The sequence below is a fragment of the Dendropsophus ebraccatus genome, chromosome 14, assembly GCF_027789765.1.
Source record: "Dendropsophus ebraccatus isolate aDenEbr1 chromosome 14, aDenEbr1.pat, whole genome shotgun sequence".
Classification (NCBI taxonomy): Eukaryota; Metazoa; Chordata; class Amphibia; order Anura; family Hylidae; genus Dendropsophus; species Dendropsophus ebraccatus.
The window spans coordinates 43427403-43450175 of record NC_091467.1 but is presented as its reverse complement, the minus strand read 5'-3'; the positions used below and the strand labels follow the sequence as shown (position 1 = coordinate 43450175).

General features: G+C 45.8%; 1 protein-coding gene across 1 annotated transcript; it reads right to left on the bottom strand.

The window, feature by feature from the left end:
- Nucleotides 1-305: 305 nt before the first annotated feature.
- LOC138773064 (nicotinamide N-methyltransferase-like) lies at nucleotides 306-13047 on the bottom strand. Its single transcript, XM_069953985.1, has 3 exons — nucleotides 12613-13047; nucleotides 9987-10194; nucleotides 306-1423 (listed from the first exon to the last, which is right to left on the bottom strand). The coding sequence occupies exons 1-3, from the start codon at nucleotides 12758-12760 to the stop codon at nucleotides 988-990; spliced, it is 792 nt and encodes a 263-aa protein (XP_069810086.1). The 5' UTR covers nucleotides 12761-13047; the 3' UTR covers nucleotides 306-987.
- Nucleotides 13048-22773: the final 9726 nt, after the last annotated feature.

Sequence of the window (22773 nt, the reverse complement as noted above, 5' to 3'; positions counted from 1 at the left end):
CCCTACACCATTCACTCCTAGGCTGAAGGTACTATGAACCAGTAGGATGTGATCCCCCTCACTGGCAGACACAATGATATGATGTCATCACTCACTAGGAATCTCATCACTGCGACTCTCATTGACTAAAGAAGGGCACTCCTTAGGGCCCTTTTACACGGAAAGATTATCTGACAGATTATCTGCCAAAGATTTGAAGCCAAAGCTAGGAATGGACTATAAACAGAGATCAGGTAATAAAGGAAAGCCTGAGATTTCTCCTCTTTTCAAATCCATTCCTGGTTTTGGCTTCAAATCTTTGGCAGATTATCTGTCAGATAATCTTTCTGTGTAAAAGGGCCCTTAGAATCAGGATTAGGTGAGTTGTTTTTTTTAGGGGGCACAGGGAGCATTATTACTATATGGGGGTACAGGGGAAATTTTACTTAATACAGGCATAGATGGGCATTGTTACTATATAGGGGCACAGGGAATATTATTACTGGAGGCACAGGAGGCATTATTATTATTATTATTATTATTATATATGGAGACACAAGGGGCATAATTATTATATATGGAGACACTAGGGGCATAATTATTATATATGGAGACACTAGGGGCATAATTATTATATATGGAGACACAAGGGGCATAATTATTATATATGGAGACACTAGGGGCATAATTATTATATATGGAGACACAAGGGGCATAATTATTATATATGGAGACACAAGGGGCATAATTATTATATATGGAGACACTAGGGGCATAATTATTATATATGGAGACACTAGGGGCATAATTATTATATATGGAGACACTAGGGGCATAATTATTATATATGGAGACACTAGGGGCATAATTAATGAATTCTTTCAGTGAGATTTTACAGGCAGCTTTTTTTGTAGCAGTTTTTTCTCTTTCCTTAGCTTTAGCTTAAAAAAGCCACAGGAAAAACTGCCACAAAACATCCCCTACGTGGAAACCCTCTAAATACGCTGCTCACGTGTTTCTTTCTTTCCTTGCCACAATAACATAATAGGCTAAGAAATCTGCACCTTTTTCTAGAGAATCTTTTGTCTTCTTAGACACTTCAAAGTTTTCAATCGTGCATCCAGCTCCAGTTATAGCTTCCTTTAGAAAATCTTCATTAAGGCAAAGGCCAGTAAACTTTTTTTCGCCTACCATGTAGTACGTGTTTCCTAAGTCTCCTGTGAGCACTAAATAACCACCCAGTTTTAATAAACTAGTCATGTTTTTTAAAGCAGTGACATATGATTCATAATCTTTACATGCTCCCTCCAGACACAGACAACTCAGGAGGCAATCCACTTGCGGAATAGTAACCGGATCTATGGGATTTGTATTGAAAACATCACAATGCAGGACTTGTTTTATAGTTTTTCTCAGTTGTTCTTCCTTTTCTTGGTAAGGTATCCTGCAACACAAGAAGAAAGACCTTAAAATATTTTATATATTATTATTATTATTATATTACCAAAGTGACCAATAATACAAGTGAAAAATTAATTTATGAATTGCCATACACATACTGTATTAGTATACACTGCTTTTTAAAGGATACTCCCACATAACAGAGACTTTAGTTCCACAACAATTCTTTTTAGTTTAAGTAATGACTTTCATGTGTGCCAGTCTAGTAGTAAGTCAGGAATAAGTAGAAGCTAAAGATACTATTGCTTTGTTTTGATGGAGATAAGAAAGATGTTAAAGGGTACCTATCACTTGGAAACTATGGCAGGATCCTCCAAAAAAAAGGTGCAGGTGAGCGGTCCTCTTCTGGCATGAGCCTGGTACAATATAGGACTCCTTGAAGTCATAGATTGCATTGTACTATGGCTCCTGTCAGAAAAGGACCTGCAGGTTTTTTGTTTGAGAATCCTGAGAGGTATCCTTTAAAGTAACACAGTAGGAAAGTAACCAATGAAATACAGTAAGGCTGGTAGGAGAAAAGAGAAATTAAAGAGGACCTGTCACCCCCCCATGCCGGGGTGACAGGCTCCCGACTCCCCGCTAGAGCCCCCTATACTCACCTGATTGCGCCGGGTCCCGCTTCTTGATTCGGTCAGGTGACAGAGATTTCAGCGCCCGAAGCCCGGTAAGCGCTCCTGAGAGGAGTCCAATGCCCATAGAGAATGAATGGTGAGTCCGACGCTCCATTCATTCTCTATGAGTGTCGGACTCATCTCAGGAGAGCATGCGCCGGGCTTCGGGTGCTGAAATCTCCGTCACCAGACCGAATCAAGAAGCGGGACCCGGCGCAATCAGGTGAGTATAGGGGGCTCTAGCGGGGGGTTGGGAGCCTGTCACTCCGGCAGCGGGGGTGACTGGTTCCCTTTAAGTGAAAATGTGTTAAAGCGTCACCATTGTTATAACTTTCAAAATCTAAATCAGCAGGGATGTGACATAAAGCACGTTTGCAATTTTCTTGATCTTAGTCTTTCCTTTATGACCTGTTCTCTGTTTATAGTTTGTGCCGGCTGGGACTTCATATGTTTAGACTCACTATAAAGTGTCATGGCTTAATGCATCCATCAATCACATGACTACTTTCTCTGTGAGCACTCAGATGACCAGGACTCTTTTTTTTTTCAACCAGTACAAGACCAAAAAGCTGCCTTCAGGACACTGTATGTCCTGCAGGAAGTGATGTATTCTGCTGCCACAGAGTGGGAGAGAATTCCTATTAGGATTTGTTACAGCTCTGGACAGGACATACAGCAGCTGATAAGTACTGGAAGGCTTGAGGTTTGTTTGTCTATGCCCTGTTGTGCAGGCGTACAGTATGGTCACATATACTATATACACATATAGACATAAAGAGTCTGTTGCATTAATAATTAGAATCCAGGGAGAGATACAGCCTTTATATGGTCTCCACCATGCAGACAGAAGCAATAATCATGCAACAGTGACCTCTAGTGGTGTAACTGTAATAAGTCACCAGAGTCAATGCCAAATGTGTGATATAACAGGTAGATAGTGTGTAGAAAAGAGTAGGTGTAAAAAGTCACCAGAGCCTATACCAACAGGGAGAAATGCAACAAAGCCCTCTAGTGGTGCAGAGGGGAAGTGGCAGCAGCCCACAAAAAATGCCATGGGGAGAGACATGGAACCACAAGGCCCAGCGATCCTTTCTGTGTCTCAGCAGGGTAAGGCTATGTTCACACAGGGCCGGCGTCAGCACCAGGCATACTCGGGCATACAGTGCCTCAAGTGGCCCCCCGGCACTTGCCCACGCCATTTCTTCCCCTCTCCCTCCCGTCTCACTGCGCTCACACACTGACACACATCGCACTGTGTCCAGGTGGTGAGCGCACACATCATTACCAGAGGCTGTGGGGGGAGGGGGGATGAGCCAGGCACAGGGATGAGGGGGGCGCTGGTGAGCCACTTAAGCATACCTCCCAACTTTTGCAAAGAGCAAAGAGGGACATGTGCGCCGCGGTCCCCATAGCCACACCCCCATAGCGGGCCTCCATAGCCACGCCCCCATAGAGACCCTCCATAGCCACTCCCCTACAATCACCACATGCTGCTGACTGAATAGTGCCCTATACAGTATCCAATCCCCCCAAAAAATGCCCTACATAGTATCCAATCCCCCATATAGCGCCCCACATAGTATTCAATCCCCCATTATAGTGCCCCACATAGTATCCAATCCCCCATATAGTGCCCCACATAGTAGCCAATCCCCCACCTGGTGCCCCACATAGTATCCAATCCCCCCATATATTGCCCCACATAGCAGCCAATCCCCCCATATAGTGCCCCACATAGTAGCCAATCCCCATATAGTGCCCCACATAGGAGCCAATCCCTCCATATAGTGCCCCACATAGTAGCCAATCCCCCCACAGAGTGCCCCACATAGTAGCCAATGCCCCATATAGTGCCCACATAGTAGCCAATGCCCCCATATATGCCCCACATAGTAGCCAATGCCCCCATATAGTGCCCCACATAGTAGCCAATCCCCATATAGTGCTCCACATAGTAGCCAATCCCCCCATATAGTGCCCCACATAGTATTCAATGCCCCCATATAGTGCCCCACATAGTATCCAATCCCCCCATATAGTGCCCCACATAGTAGCCAATCCCCCTATATAGTGCCCCACATAGTATCCAATGCCCCCATATAGTGCCCCACATAGTAGCCAATGCCCCTATATAGTGCCCCACATAGTAGCCAATGCCCCCTATATAGTGCCCCACATAGTAGCCAATGCCCCCTATATAGTGCCCCACATAGTAGCCAATCCCCCATATAGTGCCCCACATAGTAGCCAATCCCCCATATAGCGCCCCACATAGTAGCCAATGCCCCCATATAGCTCCCCACATAGTAGCCAATGCCCCCATATAGTGCCCCACATAGTAGCCAATCCCCCATATATTGCCCCACATAGTAGCCAATGCCCCCATATAGTGCCCCACATAGCAGCCAATCCTCCATATAGTGCCCCACATAGTAGCCAATGCCCCCATATAGTGCCCCACACAGTAGCCAATACCTCCATATAGTGCCCCACATAGTAGCCAATGCCCCCATATAGTGCCCACATAGTAGCCAATGCCCCCATATAGTGCCCCACATAGTAGCCAATACCTCCATATAGTGCCCCACATAGTAGCCAATCCCCCATATAGCGCCCCACATAGTATCCAATCCCCCATATAGTGCCCACATAGTAGCCAATCCCCCCATATAGTGCCCCACATAGTAGCCAATCCCCCCACATAGTAGCCAATCCCCCCACATAGTAGCCAATCCCCCATATAGCGCCCCACATAGTAGCCAATCCTCCCCTTTGTGTGGCCCGACCAGAAAAACAATAAATCAGTAACTCACCTGTCTGCCGGTCCCAGCAGCTCCTCTCCCGGCAGAGCGCGCACTCCCGTCATCCTCCGGGGCGGGCAGCGGGGTACAGAGTCACTGACTGTACGGGAAGTTACATAGTTACATAGTTAATACGGTTGAAAAAAGACACATGTCCATCAAGTTCAACCAAGGAGGGGATGGATACAGGGAAGGGGGAGGGGTGATAGGTTCTATACATATGCATTTATATTATTTTGCTCTAAGAACTTGTCTAGGCCAGTTTTGAAGCCCTCTACTGTTTTTGCTGTGACCAGATCCTGTGGTAGACTGTTCCACAGATTCACAGTTCTCATAGTAAAGAAGGCTTGTCGCCTCCGAAGATTGAACCTTTTTTTCTCCAGGCGGAGACAGTGCCCTCTTGTCCTTTGAGGGGGTTTTACCTGGAACATCTTTTCCCCATATCTCTTGTAGGGGCCATTTATATATTTAAATAAATTAATCATATCTCCCCTTAAACGTCTCTTCTCCAGACTAAACAAATGTAATTCTTTTAATCTCTCCTCATAACTAAGATGTTCCATTCCCCTTATTAGTTTAGTTTAGAAGTGATTCATGACAGAGGCTGCAGGTCACTTCCGGTACAGTCAGTGTCTGTATACCCCGCTGCCCGCCCCGGAGGATGACGGGAGTGCGCGCTCTGTCGGTAGAGGAGCTGCTGGGACCAGCGGACAGGTGAGTTACTGGTTTATTGTTTTTTTCGGTGGGGCCACATATAATGCGGGACACTGGGTGCTGTTCCGGGACCGCGGGACATCACCCCGAAAACGGGACTGTCCTGCGGAATCTGGGACAGTTGGGGGGTATGACTTAAGTCATTTTGTGGCTCCTCCAGGCCTTAGTCTCTCAGCGTCGGACCAGAGGAGAGGGGGGCAGGGCTCACTGCACGGCAGCCTGTAGAGGCCAAACAGCAGGTCAGGGCCCAGAAGCCTCCTCACAGTGCTGCCTGTGCTGTGCTTCCCTGCCCCTCCTGTATTCCTGGGTCTCCTAACCCCTCCACAGCGGCCCAGGCAGAGGGAGAAGATGTAACAGGACTGCCAGATACAGAGGTGAGTGTATGTGTGACTGAGTATACATGCATATGTGTGCAAGTCTGTATGCAGGTGTTGTGTGTGTGTGTGTGTGTGTGTGTGTGTGTAAGTCTGTATGCTAGTGTTGTGTATGTAAGTCTATGCAGGTGTTGTGTGTGTGTGTGTGTGTGTAAGTCTGTATGCTAGTGTTGTGTATGTAAGTCTATGCAGGTGTTGTGTATGAGTATCTGTCTATGTGTGCTGGGAGTAGGAAGGTAGGGCCACCTGTGGCATATCTGCTGCAGTGGATTTATTGCAGATTTTCCCCTTTACTTTCCATGTGGGAGTCACAATATGCAATAAATCCACTGTTGTATTGCTATTTTTTTCTGTTAAAATGTTTTCCAGGACTTCGTAGGGCAGCATCCAACTTCTGTACCCACATATCTATCTCTCCATTTAGTGTAGGTGATCAGCAGTGTATTATAATAAGTATATAATACACTGCTGATCACCTACACAGAATGGAGATATATACACACACTCATACAGGGGGGGATAATAAGTATATAATACACTGCTGTATACCTACACAGAATTAAGAGATATATATACACACTCATACAGGAGGATAATAAGTATATAATACACTGCTGATCACCTACACAGAATGGAGATATATATACACACACTCATACAGGAGGAGGATAATAAGAATATAATACACTGCTGTATACCTACACAGAATGGAGAGATATATACACTCATACAGGAGGGTAATAAGTATATAATACACTGCTGTATACCTACACAGAATGGAGAGATATATACACACTCATACAGGGGGGGATAATAAGTATATAATACACTGCTGTATACCTACACAGAATGGAGAGATATATACACACTCATACAGGGGGGGATAATAAGTATATAATACACTGCTGTATACCTACACAGATTGGAGATATATACACACTCATACAGGAGGATAATAAGTATATAATACTCTGCTGTATACCTACACAGAATGGAGAGATATATACACTCATACAGGAGGGTAATAAGTATATAATACACTGCTGTATACCTACACAGTATGGAGATATATATACACACTTATACAGGGGGGGATAATAAGTATATAATACACTGCTGTATACCTACACAGAATGGAGAGATATGTACACACTCATACAGAAGGATAATAAGTATATAATACACTGCTGTATACCTACATAGAATGGAGAGATATATACACACTCATACAGGAGGGGGATAATAAGTATATAATACACTGCTGTATACCTACACAGAATGGAGATATATATATACACTCATACAGGAGGGGGATAATAAGTATATAATACACTGCTGTATACCTACACAGAATGGGGAGATATATACACACTCATACAGGAGGGGGATAATAAGTATATAACACACTGCTGTATACCTACACAGAATGGAGAGATATATACACACTCATACAGGAGGGGGATAATAAGTATATAATATACTGCTGTATACCTACACAGAATGGAGAGATATATACACACTCATACAGGGGGATAATAAGTATATAATACACTGCTGTATACCTACACAGAATGGAGAGATATATACACACTCATACAGGGGGATAATAAGTATATAACACACTGCTGTATACCTACACAGAATGGAGAGATATATACACACTCATACAGGGGGATAATAAGTATATAATACACTGCTGTATACCTACACAGAATGGAGAGAGATATATACACTCATACAGGAGGGGGATAATAAGTATATAATACACTGCTGTATACCTACACAGAATGGGGAGATATATACACACTCATACAGGAGGGGGATAATAAGTATATAACACACTGCTGTATACCTACACAGAATGGAGAGATATATACACACTCATACAGGGGGATAATAAGTATATAATACACAGCTGTATACCTACACAGAATGGAGAGATATATACACACACACATACAGGAGGATAATAAGTATATAATACACAGTTGTATACCTACACAGAATGCAGAGATAGAGACCCTCTAAAAGTGATGCCACATGATTTACTTTACAAAGGGGCCCGCTGAGGCTCTGTCACCCAAGGGCCCACCAAAACCTGGAGCCGGCCCTGTGTTCACATGTTGTATGACACCGGCCGTTCTGTGACCCGGATGGCTCCAGCCACACTTTACATTGTCGGCTATGGGTAATTGGAATGCAGGCACACCTGAATGTGCCCGCATCCCAATTGTAAAGAAATGAACTTCATCCGGCCTTTACGGCAGCAGCGCCCAGGTTGAACTTCACTGACACCAGCAGTTCTGTGACAAAGCCGTTTCACAGAATGGTCGGTGTCATACTGTGTGTTAACCGGGCCTTAAGATGTGCAAAAAAATAGATCCACCCACTACAGCTAAATGAATAGATAGTAGAATAGATATAGGTTTACTTAAATGATAGAGCTAAAGATGCAAAGAAGTAAACAGAAATATCTGAAACAACAAGATACACTTAGACAGGATATGCCATAAGTGTCCCCTAGATATGGGTTCCACCGCTAGGTTCCACCTATCTTCAGATCTGTTTGCAGACACTGGAGTTGATTAGAAAGATGAAAACTGCAGAATCTGGCGATTTACACAATTTGTTTAACTCCTTACCTTCAGGTCTTGTTTTAATAACACAAAATTGTATATGAAAGCTGATGCTGCTAATACGTTAGGAAAACTTAAAATTCCGTCTTCCAATACTTGAATATTCATTATTTACTGAGCTCCTATTTTTGACTTCAGACGTGGGAGTGGCGGGCTGGTCGCGTGTTATGTGTTATGTCTTTCTTGATTCTTGTCATTGTTTATTTGTTTTTGTCTTGTCCTTTTGTTTGTTGTTTTCCTTTATTGTTTTTTTCATTATTACTCATATATAAAATATTGTTCTATGATAGTATAGAGCCTCTTCCAATTATTTGCGGCATACTAACTGTATAATTTGTACGCGTTTGGTGATGTTCTCCAACCACGGACTGTATTTTCACGTTAATCAACTCCTATGGTCCATTCTAGGAGACTCACATTTTGACATTTTTATTTCTGTTCTGTATACTGTAGTACTGTTAATCTGTCTCATACCCTATGTTGCTATGTAACTAGCATCATTTCATATTGTAATACACATGATATTGTACAATATATTTATTTCTGTTAAAATGCTGAAACTTCAATAAAAATGTTGAACATTGCCCATGAGTTACAGTGTTTTCATACTCCAGGAGTTACGTACACTTTGTAGCTCACGGATCTACGCTATTTGCGCAACTCTTATTAAAGTCGATGAGGTTTACGCAAATTGCATAACTTGATGGATTCTGCAGTTTTCAGCCTCACAACCATCTCCGGCTGTTGCAAGTAAGTAAAGTGTGTACAAGTACAAAACAGGGTAAAACCATAATAAACAGAGAAGAGGGCGCAGACTCTCAAGCTTTGAGTAATTAACTCAAAGTATTACTACCATACTTTTGCTGAAGAAAATGCCCTACACACAGAAATAAATTTCCAATGATACCCTACATAATAGGGCCTCACCATGACCGCTATCATTACCACCACACATTATACAGACCTCACAAGAAATTACAGTGCAGTTACATCCAGTGACACAGGCTTCATTTTCTTTCAGCTCCCAACTAACCTTTTCAGACATAAAGTGCTCCAAACGAGAATAATGCCCCATTGGTGTCTCTGTTAACTAGGTAGTTTACTGTCCCCCCCTCCCCAATAGTCTTCCTAATTATGTAGGTATCCCCTGTAAGTAGCTTCCCCTCAGTATCCAGGTTCTCCCCCTGGAGGTAGTATTCCCAGTAGTTAGGCCCTCCTAGTTGTCAGATCTCTCTAACATACTTACCTAACATCCCTATGCTTCACTGTCTTCTTTTCCCTCAATAGGAGGAAGTATAAGCTGAGCTGTGATTGGTTGCTATGGCAACCTTTGACAACAAAGAGAATCTTACTAAAAGAAAGCTTGATCAATCTCCCCCATGGTTTGGAGTGCTATGTTTTGCTTAGTACCTGTCACCTTCCAGTTGGCACACATATTTCAACACATGGCTCCAGTCGAATGCCCCAGGCTGATTCTTAAGCCATAGATTGAATTCCTCTCTGTTTTTTTCAGTGAAGTCTGACACAATGATGTTCTTGAAGACTTCACAAGCTGATAGAAGCTGGTATATGCAGGGGCCCGTTCCTATGTCAATCAGTGTATCACCTTTTATTTTACCTTAAATGAAAAGAAAACAAGAACCTCACCCAAGAAATAGTAGATCTTACAAGAGTAAACATAAGGCAAATATAAGACAGTGACGATAAGAAGATATCGTAACAAGACAAGTACTTGAAATAACCTGTAGTGGTTCCAGTTAAAGGGGTAGTGCGGCGCTAAGAAATTATTCACAAAATAACACACTTTGGGAGGCCGGCCGACCCGCTCCTGCCATCCCTCATGCCGGCCCCCCTCTGCCGCGTCATAACTGTGCTTAGCCACGACTGGCTGAGAACAGTTATGCTCAGCCAATCGCGGCTGAGCAGCTGATGACGCGGCAGAGCGGGGCCGGCATGAGGGACGGCAGGAGCGGGTCGGCCAGCCTCCCAAAGATGACGTCTTTGACAACATTACAGGCGGGTTCGGTCGACACGGATCAGGTATGTATACTGCACTACACTTCCGGGTACACGGGCGGGGGTCGGGGAACACGGGAAGGGGGCCATTCACATACATAACAAACATTAAAAAGTTTATAACTTTGTAATGTGTGTTATTTTGTGAATAATTTCTTAGCGCCGCACTACCCCTTTAAGCTCCCTGTACATTTGCGGTGAGTGTGACGTCAGTATAAAGTATATAGAGGCCTCCTGAGTCTCCACCAACACATAGAGGTCGCACATGGTGGAATTACAATGCCCGACCTGCTTTCTTCTCTGAGAGAGACACATAGAGAACACATGAGAGTCCGGCCGTGACAAATGTTCATGTGTATGGGGAGGGCAGGAGAATTATCATTCAGTCAACAATCATTAAAAGTGCATAGTCACTGACATCTTTAAATTCAGCATAACATGGGTACATAGCAAGTGCTCTCCAAAGGTTGGGGTCTTTTTGAATGGTGGTCAAGACCTCTGGGACCTCCTGCAATCAAGAGAAGAGAGGTGCAAGCAGCACCAGGATAGTGCTGTGTCTTTGTCAGTTTTTTCTCTGCACAGTGGCACCTGGCCACTATGTAGTGCAGAAAACTGCAGCACAGCTGGGTACCTAGGAGCACCACTGCATAAGGATCATGCTACAGGGTGCCTATTGAGGTCTCTCTGATCCTGGCTGTTACCAGCTAAAAAACACACTTACTTGCTTGTGTGCACATGTAGTTACCATGATCTACGTATCAAGCACAGTGCCGTAACACCAGGAATTTCATTACATACATGTATATATAAAACTAAAGAGAAAAATAGCAAAATCTGGAACTAAAAACAATAATTAATAAAAAAAAGTACTGAACTCTACATGTCTTTCATGGATTGGATATATGTACGTGCAATTTGCCCAGGGGTTAAAAGGTGTTGTCTGCTTAATTATACAGGATGTAGTATAGAGAAAGAGGAGAGTAAAGAGCTGCAAACAACAAACCGTTTTAGGGTGTGTTCACACGTAGTGAGCTTGCAGCAGATTCAGAGTTTTGCACTGAAATCTGCTGTGATACTCAGTACCACCATAGTCTATGGGTCTTCCATTCTTGCAGCAGTATCTCATTTTGCGGTGAGAATGTAGTGACAGCCATGTGTAATTATTTAGCTGCCATGACGGTAAAAATAATAAACAGGCAATTTCTGCCCCATGAGGATCATACATTACAAGAGGCAAGACAGCCTATTGCGGATATGCTCTATTATATTATACAGTGGTACCTTGGTTTAAGAGTAACTTGGTTTAAGAGGGTTTTGGTTTAAGAGCTCACAGTTTTTCAAAATTGTGACTTGGTTTAAGAGCATTGCTTTGGTTTAAGAGCTCCATGTTCTGGGTGGGAGGGAGAGTGGAGGAGGGGCATGGTCTGCATAGCGGGGTCTACAGCACTGTACTCTGACCCAGGAAGTCTCCCTCACCTTCCAAATCATAGCAGATCCACTTCAGGCTGGGGCTTACATCAGGGGACAGGACTGTCGGGGTAATCTCTCCATAGCTGTAACCCCTCTCTCCCCGGACAGAGAGTGCTGCATTTATGTGCCCACATATGTCCTGCTCATTCCTGCATGTTCCCTGCAGTCTCTCTCAGCTCTTGTGTTTCCCATTCTCTCCATTACTGTACAGTAGTTTATGATATCACATATTCTGCTGTTTCTTAATCTTTGTTTCATCTGTTTTACATGTAATTCAGAAAAATAAATCATTATTTTTGGGGTGTGGAACCAATTGTCTGCACTTCTATGATTTCTTATGGGAAAATTTGCTTTGGTTTAAGAGCAGATTTGGATTACAAGCACGGTCCCGGAACGCATTATGCTCGTAATCCAAGGCACCACTGTATTTTATATCCCAGCAATAAACATCTATAGAATAGAACATTATTCCAGTCCCCCTGCCCCCTCTACCTATTGGAAGTTTGGTCAAATCTAAGTTTTGGAAAAAATTTAAAGAATTGTCACCTACCTGAATTAAATGTTTCTGCTAATTGTTTGAGAACAAACTGTAGATATTCATCTCCCATAGACCCTCCACTCATTCTAAAGTAAGCATCCAGATATGCCTTTGGGTTAAATAATTCCTCGTACTCGGCCTTCCCTGTGAAGCTAGACATGGCTTCTCCTCTGTAGATACTTTCTGAAGTGACTGCTGTGTCCCGCTGCTAGAAATGTCCTCAGTTCACCGCTGGGCTTCTGAATAGCCTGAAAACAACTTGTTCTGCCAAGGAAACGTGTGTGGCGTGCCAAGTCAACGCTCTGATTATCTCAAATACCCACACATGAAGATTTGTTCTGACCTCGCCACATTAACTTAGAAGACTCGGTAGGAAGAAGAATTGCGGCACTCGTGTCTTCTGCAATTGTTTTATTCAGGGATCAAGAAAGAAAACCGCTGCATGCGTTCTGACTGTACGGTCCTTCTCAAAAGCATAATACATACATACATAGAACAATGGCACTTTTATTATACATCATATGGCTCTCAGAAATGACATCACTACTTGTAACCATGGTAACCATTAGCATCATGGATCTACACAGAAACACCTTAAAGGAGAAGTCCCACTAAATTCAAAAAAGGCAGGAAATAATAATGGGAAAATAATAAAGTATACTTACTAGTCTCTGTGCCTCCGTAGCGTCACTCCTGGGTCCCGCTGATTGTCATTTTTGTCTGATATCCTTGTACGTCACAAACCCAGCTCTTCCAGCTGCACTGTCACAACCCGGCTGATTGATTGCCTGCTCAGCCAGTCAGTGACTGAGGGGCGGCGTCCTGCCCCAGTCACTGATTGGTTGAGCAGGCTATTACTCAGGGGTATGAGACGTTGCAGCTGGAAGAACTGCTGGTCAGCGATGCTATGGGGTACGAGGACAGGTGAGTTTACTTTGTTATTTTTCTGCATCCCCCTGCCTTCCTCCTTTTGTTGAATTTTGCAGGACTTCTCCTTTAATAGAATGTGAAACATACTACACATAGAATGTTAAAGGGAACCAATCACGCTGAAAATGCCCCTAATGATAAGTAAACGTGCTGGTACATCACCCAGCACGCTTCCCAAACATGCCCCTGTACCCTCCGTCCCCTCCTTGATTAGACCGTAATCTTACATTTATGAAGTCCAGCGCTGTATGGTAATTCCTGGCAAGTAGTCATGGTGGGCGTATGTAGTCACGGTGGGCGGCTGTAGTCATGGTCCTGGGCTGTTGCGATCGCTGTAATCACGCCCAGAGGGGCGTGATTGAAAGAGCTGCCCTCTGCTGATGTCACCTAGGGCCTGCGTTCAACGTCGGCGGTGTGCCGCCGTCTTCAGCACGCCGCGCATGCGCAGTACGTCGGCGTCTTCTCCCGACGTACTGTGGATGCGCGGAATGCTAAAGACGTCAGCACTGATCTCTCAATCAGATCTGTGCTGCATAGATATGCAGCACAGATCGATGAGATAGGCACATCGATTGCTTCCGGCGCAATTGAGTGGCGAGATGGGACCAGCGCCATTACGGCGCTGACCCCGGAAGGGGTAAGATGTCCCGGAGGAGCGATCCTCCCCACTAGACACCAGGGAACGGCTGCATTCGGTAATCGGATGGAAAATGGGGACATTGTCCCGGAGGAGCGATCCACACATCTTACCCCTTCCGGGGTCAGCACCGTAATGGCACGGCACAGGCAAGGCGATCGGACCGTGCCCGCTAATACCCCGCGCGGCCCTGCTCTGAACGCGGTAAGGTGGCCCTGGACGTACGTGTACGTCCAGGGTCGCCTAAGGGTTAAAGAGAATCTAGGGTGAATCCTCCCAGCCGGAGCCGTATGCAGAAGCATTCATTGGCCACCAGGAAGTCCAAATGAAACGGTTTAAAAGGCACCTACCTTTCTACCTAGCTGCTTGTTGGCAGCTGTGTATGTCAGCACAGCCTTGGTGACATCACGTCCCGCGATGACTTGCCTGGTAGGCAAGTTGTAAACAACTCTGGCATTTGGTTGCCATGGCAACAGAGACCAGCAAGTGTTGGCCAGGCAAACTTTAATTAGCAACGCCCCGCCTTCTATTTCGGGCTCCACCTGCGCACCCCACTCCAGGAGTGTTTCTTGCAAGCCAGTTTCAGGTGGAGCTGGCTTATTTTATTTCTGCTTTTAGGCAACTTATTATGGGGTGCACTGAACCTGGAGGCACTGCAATACCAGGTCAATGCCTGGAGAGGACAGAGCAAGCTCTTTTTCCATCTCTGTCTCTGGCTGGCCAGCTACATATTAGTAACTATTCATTAACCCTTAGAGGACCAGGCCAATTTCAATTTTTGCGTTTTCGTTTTTTCCCTCCTTGTGCTTAAAAGGCCATAGCAGTTGCATTTTTTCATCTAGAAACCCACATGAGCCAGAAAAAAATTCAATGTGTGGTGAAATTGAAAACAAAACAAAACAAATGCATTTCTTTTATTAGGTGTTTTTTCGTTTTTATGCTGTTCGCCCTGGGGTAAAGCTTACTTCTTAGATATGTTCCTCAAGTCGGTACGATTACAACGCGGGGGGGCGCCATCACAAGGAGCAGAGAGAGAAGGATCACAGTGGATGAGGCAGCCTCGAAGCGTCCTGCCCTCCGTCAGTGTGGGGAGACAGGAGACGATTTTAACTTGATCAAAGAGGTATTTTCCATACTGTACTGTCTCCTGTTTAGCTATAATTTGCGCAAAATCGCTGCGTTTTTACCGAGATTTTGCACAAATCAGGGCTAAACAGCAGCCAGGAGACAGTACAGCAAAGACGAGGCTGAAGATGGTTTCTTATTAATAGAAGATAGTCCACGGCACACCAAATAAGGTGAAAAAAGTTCAGTGTTTAATTCACAGTGTTGTCATAATACAGCACTCCAGTGACGCGACGTTTCAGCAGCCTCACGCTGCCTTTTTCAAGTTTCTTATTAGCTATTTTAGCTATTATTCTTAGTGAAAATGTATAATATTCATACACCACCGTAAGTGAGGGGCCCCGCATCACATCCAAGAGAGTCCAGCCTGGCCCAAAGTGGTTCTGGGTATAAAAACTGGCATCAGAGTGGGCACAAAGACATTTTTCATGATTTGAATAAGTAACAGGTGTTTTCAAAGGGTTAAATGAGTTTGGGCCACTGATCTCACATTGCTAAAACACAGAGAGGGATCCCCCGCATCACATCCAAGAGAGTACAGCCTGGCCCAAAGTGGTTCTGGGTATAAAAACTGGCATCAAAGTGGGCACATAGGCATTTTTCCTAATTTAAATAAGTAACAGGTGTTTTCAAAGGGTTAAATGAGTTTGGGCCACTGATCTTACACTGATATCACACAGGTAGGGATGCCCCGCATCACATCCAGGAGAGTCCAGCCTGGCCCAAAGTGGTTCTGGGTATAAAAACTGGCATCAAAGTGGGCACATAGGCATTTTTTATTATTTGAATAAGTAACAGCTGTTTTTAAAGGGTTAAATGAGTTTGGGCCACTGATCTCACACTGCCTACACACAGATAGGGACGCCCTGCAACAAATCTAAGAGAGTCCAGCCTGGCCCAAAGTGGTTCTGGGTATAAAAACTGGCATCAAAGTGGGCAGACGGGTATTTTTTCCTATTTTGAATAAGTAACAGCTGTTTTCAAAGGGTTAAATGAGTTTGGACCACTGATCTCACACTGATATTACACAGGTAGGGATGCCCCGCATCATACCCAAGAGAGTCCAGCCTGGCTCAAAGTGGTTCTGGGTATAAAAACTGGCATCAAAGTGGGCACATAGGCATTTTTCATGATTTGAATAAGTAACAGCTGTTTTCAAAGGGTTAAATGAGTTCGGGCCACTGATCTCCTTCTGATAACACACAGAGAGGGATGCCCCGCATCACATCTAAGAGAGTCCAGCCTGGCCCAAAGTGGTTCTGGGTATAAAAACTGGCATCAAAGTGGGCACATAGGCATTTTTCATGATTTTACTAAGTAACAGCTATTTTCAAAGGGTTAAATGAGTTCGGGCCACTGATCTCACACTGATAAGACACAGAGAGGGATGCCCCGCATCTAGCCTGGCCCAAAGTGGTTCTGGGTATAAAAAACTTGCATCAAAGTGGGCAGATTGGCATTTTTTCCTAATTTGAAAAAAGAAACAGGTGTTTTCAAAGGGTTAAATGAGTTCGGGCCACTGATCTCACACTGATAATACACAGAGAGGGATGCCCCGCATCACATCCAAGAGAGTCCAGCCTGGCCCAAAGTGGTTCTGGGTATAAAAACTGGCATGAAAGTGGGCAGATAGGCATTTTTTCCTAATTTGAATAAGTAACAGCTGTTTTCAAAGGGTTAAAGGACAACTCCCGCGGGACCTCCCCCCAAAAAAACAAACACAGACACACACAGACACCATACTCACCATCCCTCCGGTGACGATCGCCACTCCATTCGCCCGCCGTCCGCCTCACCGTCACCGCCGTCCAGCGATGTCTCTGATTTCCGGGTCCTGGGGATGGAAAAGGCTGCCAGTGCGCTTGCGCACCGGCAGCCTTTTCATTGGCTGGAGCGCATCACATGGCTTCCAGCAACCTCAGCCAATCAGGGCTGACGAAGCCGGAAGCCATGTGATGCGCTCCAGCCAATGAAAAGGCTGCTGGTGCGCATGTGCACCAGCAGCCTTTTCCGTCCCATTCACTCTCTATGAAGACGCCAAGGAGGAAGAAGACCCGGACCGCCCCCCGGCTCTGACGTCGTCGTCACCAGATGCCGCACGGGAGAAGAGGACCGTGACGATCGTAATAGGTAATGTATATATTCTTTAACTTCCGGGCGGGGGGGTCGGGGGTCCGAAAGTGGGGAAAGGGGGCCAGACCGGGTATTTAAATAACTTTGTAATGTGTGTTAAATAAGCTAAAAAATTTTTTCGTGGGAGTTGTCCTTTAAATGAGTTCGGCCCACTGATCTCACACTGATAATACACAGAGAGGGATGCCCCGCATCTAGCCTGGCCCAAAGTGGTTCTGGGTATAAAAATTGGCATCAAAGTGGGCAGATAGGCATTTTTTCCTAATTTGAATAAGTAACAGCTGTTTTCAAAGGGTTAAATGAGTTTGGGCCACTGATCTCACACTGATAATACACACAGAGAGGGGGATGCCCCGCATCACTCTGATAACACACAGAGAGTAGCTCCAGTGCTCCTAATGGTCTTTATGTACAGTGGGGCAAATGCCAAACTGCACCACAACGGCATCGAGGATGAAGATAAGAGACATCCCTTCATCCATGGCGTCTCCGCTGCAATAGGGACATATCAGTGGGTTAGATTTCTCTCACCTCCAGGTAGTTCCCCTTTAAGGCCAGGTCTGTCTATGGGAGGGATTGCGCACCTCCGTTTTCCGCGTCTCCACTCGAGACGAGGAGAATGGAGGCACGCGGTCCCTCCCATAGACAGACTGTATGTCACTGAGGCGGGATTCAGCAGCAGAGAGTTCCGTTGCAGAATTCCACCTATTTTACTCTGTGTGAGCTGGCCTTAAAGGGGAACTACCTGGAGATGGGAGTAATCTAACCTGCAGATATGTCCCTATTACAGCGGAGACGCTATAGATGAGGGGATGTCTCTTATCTTCATCCTCGATGCCGTTGTGGTGCAGTTTGGCATTTGCCCGACTGTACGTAAAGACCATTAGGAGCACTGGAGCCACTCTCTGTGTATTATCAGTGTGATGCGGGGTCCCCCCTCGCTGTGTGTTATCAGAGTGAGATCAGTGGCCCAAACTCATTTAACCCTTTAAAAACACCTGTTACTTATTCAAATTAGGAAAAAATGACGGTCTGCCCACTTTGATGCCAGTTTTTATACCCAGAACCACTTTGGGCCAGGCTGGACTCTCTTGGATGTGATGCGGGGCATCCCTCTCTGTGTATTATCAATGTAAGATCAGTGGCCTGAACTCATTTAACCCTTTAAAAACAGCTGTTACCTATTCAAATCATGAAAAATGCCTATGTGCCCACTTTGATGCCAGATTTTATACCCAGAACCACTTTGGGCCAGGCTGGACTCTCTTCGATGTGATGCGGGGCATCCCTCTCTATGTATTATCAGTGTGAGATCAGTGGCCCGAACTCATTTAACCCCTTGAAAACAGCTGTTACTTATTCAAATTAGGAAAAAATGCCAATCTGCCCACTTTGATGCCAGTTTTCATACCCAGAACAACTTTAGGCCAGGCTGGACTCTCTTGGATATGATGCGGGGCATCCCTCTCTGTGTATTATCAATGTAAGATCAGTGGCCTGAACTCATTTAACCCTTTAAAAACAGCTGTTACTTATAATTAGGAAAAAATACCAATCTGCCCACTTTGATGCAAGTTTTTATACCCAGAACCACTTTGGGCCAGGCTGGACTCTCTTGGATGTGATTACGGGGATCCCTCTCTGTGTGTACGTAGTGTGAGATCAGTGGCCCAAACTCATTTAACCCTTTGAAAACAGCTGTTACTTATTCTAATCATGAAAAATGCCTATGTGCCCACTTTGATGCCAGTTTTTATACCCAGAACCACTTTGGGCCAGGCTGGCGTCTCTTGGATGTGATGCAGGGCATCCCTCTCTGTGTATTATCAGTGTGAGATCAGTGGCCCAAACTCATTTAACCCTTTGGTAACAGCTGTTACTTATTCAAATTAGGAAAAAATGACGGTCTGCCCACTTTGATGCCAGTTTTTATACCCAGAACCACTTTGGGCCAGGCTGAACTCTCTTGGATGTGATGCTGGGCATCCCTCTCTGTGTGTATGTAGTGTGAGATCAGAGGCCCAAACTCATTTAACCCTTTGGAACCAGCTGTTACCTATTCAAATTAGGAAAAAATGCCCATCTGCCCACTTTGATGCCAGTTTTTATACCCAGAACCACGTTGGGCCAGGCTGGACTCTCTTGGATGTGATGCAGGGCATCCCTCTCTGTGTATTATCAGTGTAAGATCAGTGGCGCAAAGTCAATTTTATTTTTAAATCATAATTTAGTGTTTTTACTTTGATGCCCATTTTTATGCCAACCTTGGGTCCTTTTGGCCATTTTTATCACCGGTTCAGGGCCCCTCACTTACAGTAGGGTATGAATATTATACATTTTCTGTAAGAATAATAGCTAAAACAGGAAAAAGAAATATAATCTGAATAAGAAACTGGCCGAATAAGAAACCAACTTCAGCCTCGTACAGAAAAGGTACGGTAGATGCTAGAGTGTATCCTCTCCTTTGAGGTGTGATGTCAGCAGGAGGGGCGGGGTCTCGACCGGAAGTAGGAAGCAGTGAGCTGCTGCACCATTCACTGTGCAGAAACAGAGGGAAGGAAGCTGCAATGTCCACAGTAACATGGAGGGGGGATTAACATACAGGGGGAGAGGACTGGTGTGTGTGTGGGGTCTGTATACAGGGAGGGGAGGACTGGTGTGTGTGTGGGGTCTGTATACAGGGGGGGGAGGACTGGTGTGTGTGGGGTCTGTATACAGGGGGGGGAGGACTGGTGTGTGGGGGGGTCTGTATACAGGGGAGAGGACTGGTGTGTGTGGGGGGTCTATACAGGGGGAGAGGACTGGTGTGTGGGGTCTGTATACAGGGGGAGAGAACTGGTGTGTGGGGGTCTGTATACAGGAGGAGAGGACTGGTGTGTGTGGGCGGTCTGTATACAGGGGAGAGGATTGGTGTGTGGGGTCTGTATACAGGGGGAGAGGACTGGTGTGTGTGTGGGGTCTGTATACAGGGGAGAGGACTGGTGTGTGGGGTCTGTATACAGGGGAGAGGACTGGTGTGTGTGTGTGGGGTCTGTATACAGGGGAGAGGACTGGTGTGTGAGGTCTGTATACAGGGGAGAGGAGCGGTGTGTGGGGTCTGTATACAGGGGAGAGGACTGGTGTGTGTGAGGTTTGTATACGGGGGGGGGGGTGGTGACTGGTGTGTGTGGGGGTCTGTATCCGGGGGGGGGGGGGGGGACTGGTGTGTGTGGGGGTCTGTATACAGGGGGAGAGGACTGGTGTGTGTGTGGGGTCTGTATACAGGGGGAGAGGACTGGTATGTGGGGGAGAGGACTGGTGTGTGGGGGGTCTGTATACAGAGGGAGAGGACTGGTGTGTGGGGGGTCTGTATACAGAGGGAGAGAACTGGTGTGTGGGGGTCTGTATACAGGGGGAGAGGACTGGTGTGTGTGGGCGGTCTGTATACAGGGGGAGAGGACTGGTGTGTGTGGGCGGTCTGTATACCCCCCACACACCAGTCTTCTCCCCCGTATACAGACCCCACACACCACTCCTCTCCCCCTGTATACAGACCCCACACACACCAGTCCTCTCCCCCTGTATACAGACCGCCCACACACACCAGTCCTCTCCCCCTGTATACAGACCCCACACACCAATCCTCTCCCCTGTATACAGACCGCCCACACACACCAGTCCTCTCCCCCTGTATACAGACCCCCACACACCAGTTCTCTCCCTCTGTATTCAGACCCCCCACACACCAGTCCTCTCCCCCACACACCAGTCCTCTCCCCCTGTATACAGACCCCACACACACACCAGTCCTCTCCCCCTGTATACAGACCCCCACACACACCAGTCCCCCCCCGTATACAGACCTCCCACACACCAGTCCTCTCCCCTGTATACAGACCTCCTACACACCAGTCCTCTCCCCTGTATACAGACCTCACACACCAGTCCTCTCACTCTGTATACAGACCTCACACACACCAGTCCTCTCCCCCTGTATACAGACCCCACACACCAGTCCTCTGCCCCTGTATACAGACCCCACACAGACCAGTCCTCTCCCCCTGTATAGACCCCTCACACACCAGTCCTCTCCCCGTGTATACAGACCCCACACACCAGTCCTCTCCCCGTGTATACAGACCCCACACACCAGTCCTCTCCCCCTGTATACAGACCCCACACACCCCAGTCCTCTCCCCCGTATACAGACCACACACCAGTCCTCTCCCTCTGTATACAGACCCCGCACACCAGTCCTGTTCCTTGTACAGGCAATGGTCTATTACACCAAAGGATTCCTGGCCGTTCCGTCTGATAATCATTTTGCGTAATAATCCATGTTATCAGCTGATTATGGGCTTCAAACTGGTTGAGAAATCCAGATTACAATAGTGCTGCTGTCTACAATGGGCAACTGGAAAAATCTAAGGATTTTTTGGGCTGCCCCTCCCGCAGCTGCCCGCAGTTCCCCCACTCACTGTCTGTGTGTGTAATAACACAGAGAACTAGCGGGGAACAAAGGGGAAGTGAGCACTGACCTAACACATCGCCGCTCGCTTTCACCTCTTAATCATGCTGTGTAATACGGCTCAGGGAGAAGCTCAGAAGAGAGAATACGCTCAGAGGAGAGGATACATACTAGACTGTATACCCTGCAGTGAGAAAAGAGAACATTCTAGACCAGAGATGTCAGACACAGGCCCTCCAGCAGTTGCAAAACTACAATTCCCACCATGTCTGGACAGGTAAGGCATGAAGGAAAATGTAGTTTATAACAGCCGAGGGACGAAGTCTGACACCTGTGGTCTAGACCTTTCAAAACTGCACTTGCTAAAATGTATGCCCTCTCAGAGGAGAGGATACACCTGGTGGAGATGCCCTCTCAGAGGAGAGGATATACCTGGTGGAGATGCCCTCTCAGAGGAGAGGATACACTCCAGACATTTCATTACTAAACATTCTAGAATGTATGCCCTCTCAGAGGAGAGGATACTCGATGGACTTTACATTACTAGGCTATGTTCACACATAAAACACAGCACTTGATGAGCTCAGGGAGACCAGCGACAAAAAAAATCAAATGGAGTACTCACTGAAGAGTCTCCATTGATACATTGCCCCCTATAAATTTAAATATGCAAAAGAGGGGTCTGTGGAGCCTCAGTTATGAGTCTCAAAACTTGGGAATAGCCAGATTTTCCTCCAGGGGTGGAAGGAAGGGTGTTCACACATAGTATTTCTGTCAGTCTTTTTTCCAATCAAAACCAGGAGTGGAACTAACAGGGCAAAATTATAATGGAAAGATTTGCACAGCTGCTGTGTTTTCAACCCACTCCTGGTTTTGGTTGAAGAAAGACTGACCGAAATAC